The sequence below is a fragment of the Vombatus ursinus genome, unplaced genomic scaffold, assembly GCF_900497805.2.
Source record: "Vombatus ursinus unplaced genomic scaffold, bare-nosed wombat genome assembly UNPS02014786.1, whole genome shotgun sequence".
Lineage (NCBI taxonomy): Eukaryota > Metazoa > Chordata > Mammalia > Diprotodontia > Vombatidae > Vombatus > Vombatus ursinus.
Genome location: NW_020954564.1, coordinates 54,542,538 through 54,547,836, shown reverse-complemented (window position 1 = coordinate 54,547,836; position 5,299 = coordinate 54,542,538). Strand labels below are relative to the sequence as shown.

The 5,299-nt window shown below is 32.5% G+C and overlaps 1 protein-coding gene across 2 annotated transcripts in view; it reads left to right on the top strand.

The window, feature by feature from the left end:
• Positions 1 to 4,479, top strand: part of LOC114047028 (putative ATP-dependent RNA helicase TDRD12) — an 82,168-nt gene extending 77,689 nt beyond the window's left edge. For both annotated transcript variants that reach the window (XM_027867688.1, XM_027867687.1), the window contains 4 exons: positions 61 to 174; positions 268 to 421; positions 553 to 619; positions 2,085 to 4,479. In XM_027867688.1, the coding sequence (XP_027723489.1) occupies positions 61 to 174; positions 268 to 421; positions 553 to 619; positions 2,085 to 2,176 (427 nt within the window). In that variant the 3' untranslated portion in view covers positions 2,177 to 4,479. The remainder of the gene's footprint in view (positions 1 to 60; positions 175 to 267; positions 422 to 552; positions 620 to 2,084) is intronic.
• The last annotated feature ends 820 nt before the right edge of the window (positions 4,480 to 5,299 follow it).

Below are 5,299 nucleotides of genomic sequence, written 5' to 3'. Positions count from 1 at the left end.
TCTCTCTCTCTCTCTCTCTCTCTCTCTCTCTCTCTCTCTCTCTCTCTCTCTCTCTCATAGTTTCCACCCAGCAATGAAATGGTTTCAAAAAGAAGATGTTGTAATTGTGAAGATAAGGCTAAGAAATGTAAAAGATCAGAAATGTAAATTTTTTAGAGAAAGGGTGGTTTTCAGGTAGGCCTGTATATGTATTTTAACCAAAAAAAAAAAAAAAACTGGAACCACTTGACTGTGTTAAAAAGACTAACCTTACTTTTTTTAATTTAGTGCTTGGGTAGGAGATAAATTTTACTTGGCTGATATGGACCTACATGCAAGTATATTAAAAGAGGAATCCAAATGTCTAATTAAGAATGAAGAACCTATAGTCACTCTTGTAAAAGAGAAAAAAGAATCTTGGCATAATTTGCTCAAGAAAAGGGTAATAGATTTTAATGATTTTTAAGTCTTAATATCCTTGGGGTGTATATATAAATATATATATATATATATATAATTTATAGGTATATTTATCCTATTTTCTCAGTTAATGTTATATTTTATATTTAACAGAATCCTAATGTGTCTTTCGATTTTGATCATTGGGAGGAATGTGAAGATATAAGCCCCTTTTCTAATGGTAAGACTATATTATTAGGAAACAAGGAGAAAAGTTTTAGAGGGGGAAAAAAGTTCTCATTAGATAGTATGTTCTAGTTGGGCTATATGTTCAAAGCCAAGAACAGGGGGACTAAAGCAGAAGCAGCGATGGGGTGTGAGTCGCGATCAGAAATTATGGCTTCATATGGTCACATGTAGATATGTATGGTCCTTTAGGAATTTAAACCTCTCTGAGACATTTTACTTCTGTTACAATTCATATAAGAGTTCACATTCATTTTTTTCCACATAGTTGTTCTGTTGTGAACATGTTTGGAAAGCTTTCTGTTAGCCAAGTAGATAGTTTTTTAGCAAGAGTGGGATATGTGTACCTTTCTTATTTCTTATGCACTACACGATTTTAACAATTTGAGTAATTTTTTTTTCCTTTTGAAGAATAATATCTCAGATTTATACAACACTTTGTTTTCCTCAAAACAAACCTGTCAGGTTAATTAGTGCAAGGCGGTATTGTCTCCATTTTACAAATGAGGAAAATTATTTATCCATAGCTGCACACAGCTAGTTGGGACTGGGATTGTAATTGGAATCCACATCATGCCTACTATACTACAAACCTCTCACTTCTGTGGCCACTAAAATAAAAGTTTGTTTAGTTTCATGTAGTGAGACTTTTTTCACTCCAGTGCTGTGTTGAGTAATTAGTTTGAGAACCATGTAATGAGCTGTTTAAAAAGTTCTTAGCAGGCTTCTTAAAATAGATAATAATGCTTGAGAAACATGCTTTATTTAATCTGTGATATATCCAGATTGGTGTACAGACAAGTTGTGTTTTATGACCTGTCATAAATATATAGCTATTTAGTCTAAAAATAATGCTACATATAAAGCAAACTTTCCTTGTACCTGTGGAGAAGAAGGTTGGTTTTGATGGCTTATAAGCTAGAATTAATCAGCTAAATTCAGACAAAAACAGAAATGGGGACTAATCTAAGTGCAGGAATTGAAGAGTACAGGACATCCAATTCTTGACATGTTAGTTTTGGAATGAGAAGTGTTGCTATTTATTGCTTTTCTATACTGTGAACTTTATTGTTCCTTTAGCTCAGTGATTTGCTTTTTTTTCTTTAAGAAATTATGTACTAATAAGCATAATGATAAAAAATGGTTCGTTTATTTCTACATTATTAGCATGACATATTAACTGACTCAGGTTTTGAAATGAACACATGAAACTATGCACAGAAAAGATTTTTCTTGAGGAAAATAATTGAATAAACCATTTATTTATAAAATATATCTATTAATAAATAGAGAATATCTAATTACCAGTACATAAATTGTTCATGCTCGAATTCCGGAGAATAAACATTGTGCTATTACATGTTTTGATATGAAAAGCATTGACTGAGCTTACTTGGCTCCCTATTATGACATAGCCAATAAGTGTTTAATTTACTGAATTATGTGTAATTTTTTTTAAGTTGTGTGCTCTAGAAAGGTACTCAACACTGGTGTGCAGATAAGCGAAGATATAGATGATTCTTCTGAGGACAGTGAAACTGAGAGTGAATAGCATGCAAATTAAATGCTGGTTGGAAGACTTTTACAGAGCAGTGTCTGTCACTGCACCTGCAAGTTGAGAAGATATGCATGGACACATCTGAGGAAAAAAAACCATATTATCTATAAAAGTAGTCATTTCATTTATTAATGATAAGAATTACTTAGTTGTTAGTTTATAAAGAGACCAAATCAAGGGAATAGCAAGGGAATAATGGGGGGGGACATTGGCTACTTAAGGAATGGTGATAGATATTGGTTACCTGGTTGAAAAAATATATGCCCAGCTAATAATGTACCTTCTGTTTTACTCCTTCTCCTCTTCAATATCATTTAACTCTGGCAAAGTTTAAATTTGATTGGCAGATAGCAAATTTTGATCCCCCAGGTAGTAAAATAAAGACTTTCAGCCTATTAATTTTACTTTAGATCTGTGTTATAAAACAAAAATTTGTATGATTCATTGGCCTACTTAAATTATTGAAATTTATAATTCTGTTCTAATGAGTAGGCTTTCACCTCATAAAATTATACTTTAAACTGGTTTATTGATCCCATTATTTCCTTATTAATTAGGCCTTAGGTATATAATCGTCATCTTCTTATTGTTGTAGGGTGTAGATGTTTGAATCAGTTTGCATTAATATGTATGTACGAAACAGTTTAATAGTCTTAAAATAACTGGCTTATTTTTCCGGTGGTACACTTTATGAACACTAAATTCACTCTTTGTGAAGAAGAGGTGTAATTAATGACTTTGACATCATTAATTTTAAATTAATCTCAAGTACACTGGTGAAAATTGGATTGACCTAAAGTTATATCTTTATGATCTACAGACCGTTTTTAAAAGAAATACCTAAAGAAAGTCCTAAAGTGAAGATTTTTCTGAATGCAAAAGTTACAGGTTCCAAATAATCCTTTGTGCTATGCAGGTCTGTGATCAGGTCTGTGTGGGGCTCCATGAGTGTATGTATCACAGAGTAACCCCAAATGGGGAAGCAAAGAAAGGTTGCATTTTAAGTGAGATTGCAAAGGCTGACAGATTTGGACACTCAGGAAGTTTAGATTTCACAAGATCTAGGAATGTCAGAATATTCTTAACCAATTGGCAATACTGAAGTCATCAAGATCACATATTTGGTTGAAAGCACATGTAGAACTCATACTTAGTATGTATGTACATCGTAGACTTCCTTTTCAAGTTTTATAATTTCCACTCCAAATTTTCTTCCCTAAAGTTTTTTGTGTTAATTAATACAACACACATTTCTGTTTGAACATATAGGGAAAAAATAGATCTTTAAAACTGAAGACAGATTTGAAATTTATAAGGTAGATGTGACTTAAAGAATGGTGCATTTCACTAGTAGTGTTAGATGGTATTTAGGCATTCTCCTTTTTGTTTAGCAAAAAGAAAGAAACAAGGTCCTTTCCTCATGAAATTTGGTAATAGAAATATATATATATATATATGTATGTTTGATAAAAATCAAAACTATATATATAGAAAAATATATGTGTGTTTGATAAAAATCAAAACTCTTCCTTCAACTGTTCTGTGAGATGGAGTGAAATTAAACTGTGTCTCAGTTTTCTCATCTGTAAAATGGGCTACTTATAGAGAAAGAATCTCAGGACGACAATCACAGCACCATTTTAAAGGAGTATTTCTAAGAACAAAGTTAAGATATTTTTCCCATGATGAGATCAAGTTAACCCTTTTTGCCAGAGCGGGTAGGGATTTTCTGACTTCATATAGGTAGGTACAGCTCTGTGTGTGTGTTTATAGTAGCCCTTCCCTTTTGCCACTTGTTAACTTTAAAGTTTAGTGAATCGACTTTTGCCCCTACCAGTGATGTTGTATATTGAGTGATGGAGATGAGGGTCAGGGAGGTAGGTACATATAATTCAAAGTGAACTTAGATTTTCTTTTTTGATGGTTGAATTTAAACTAAGTAAAAGGTATCAATATCATCATGTACTTCCTCCAGTGTCTCTTAGTACTTTTTTGACTTTAAATTAATTTATACTTATACAACTTGTATTCCCACAGAATTATAATAACCAGCCCATTACAATATAAGCCTTGTTCAGTGAATTATCTTATTGTGTGCATAGAGATAACCCAATAGTCTGTAGGATTTCGTTGCTTTCTGTCAGTAGTATCTCTTTTTGTTTGCCTCTTTTTGTTTTGTTCTTTTATGAAACCTTTTTTGTAGCCAATGATAGAACTACCTAAAGATGTTTAATCCTAAAAAAATAAAAAGCAAATAGCTAGTAGTTGTGGTGGCCTTTTAAAAAAATAAATGTTAAGTTACTGTTATTTGGTTTTTTTTTTATTCAAACATTTTTAAAAGCCACCAGTTGGTTAATTAGGATTTTTAATTATATAATTTTATTTTAAAAGTATGGAATGTGCAAGTGCTATTTTTGTATTAGAACATATACTATTGACAGATTTAAGACTTGTAAAATGTGATGTTACAACTTTTTAATAATGGAAACAAGGCTTCTATATTTCAGGTTCCACGATAAATATTTTCTTGGAGGAAAAAACCTCATCTCTTATATGGTTTAATGTGATGAATAGCATGCAGAGTTTTGTCCTATGGTTTCTTATGTCAGTTGCCTGTGGTCTTAGTTACACATTGTAATGGGAAGTGGGAATATGTCATCAATAAAATGTACTTGTTTTCATACAAAAGTGGCATCCAGTTTTTTTTTTTATTCTTCTTACAGTATTTTCATTGACTAATGACAAAGTGTAGTAGCTAAAGAGCAGGTCTCAGAGTGAAAGAGTCTGTGCTCCAGTCACATGTGATTCTTACTGCCTGTGTCTCTGGGCAAATCACTTAGCCTCAGTGCCCCAGGAAAGCCTGGAATTTGAGAATAGTTGCTGATCTATGAGAGTAAAAGTTAGTTTTACTGGCATAACCATATGAAGGGGGTGTATTTGGGGTGGGAGAGGGAAGTTGGGGAATGGAATAAAAGTCAAATTTTATTCCTGGGAATTTTCTCCTCCATCTATTTCAAATGCTAATGAAGGGCATTTGGGTGCCCATGAGAGCCACTGACTTGAGACTACAAGTCAATATAAGATATCAAATTGATGTGATCTGTAAGACTAGAAACA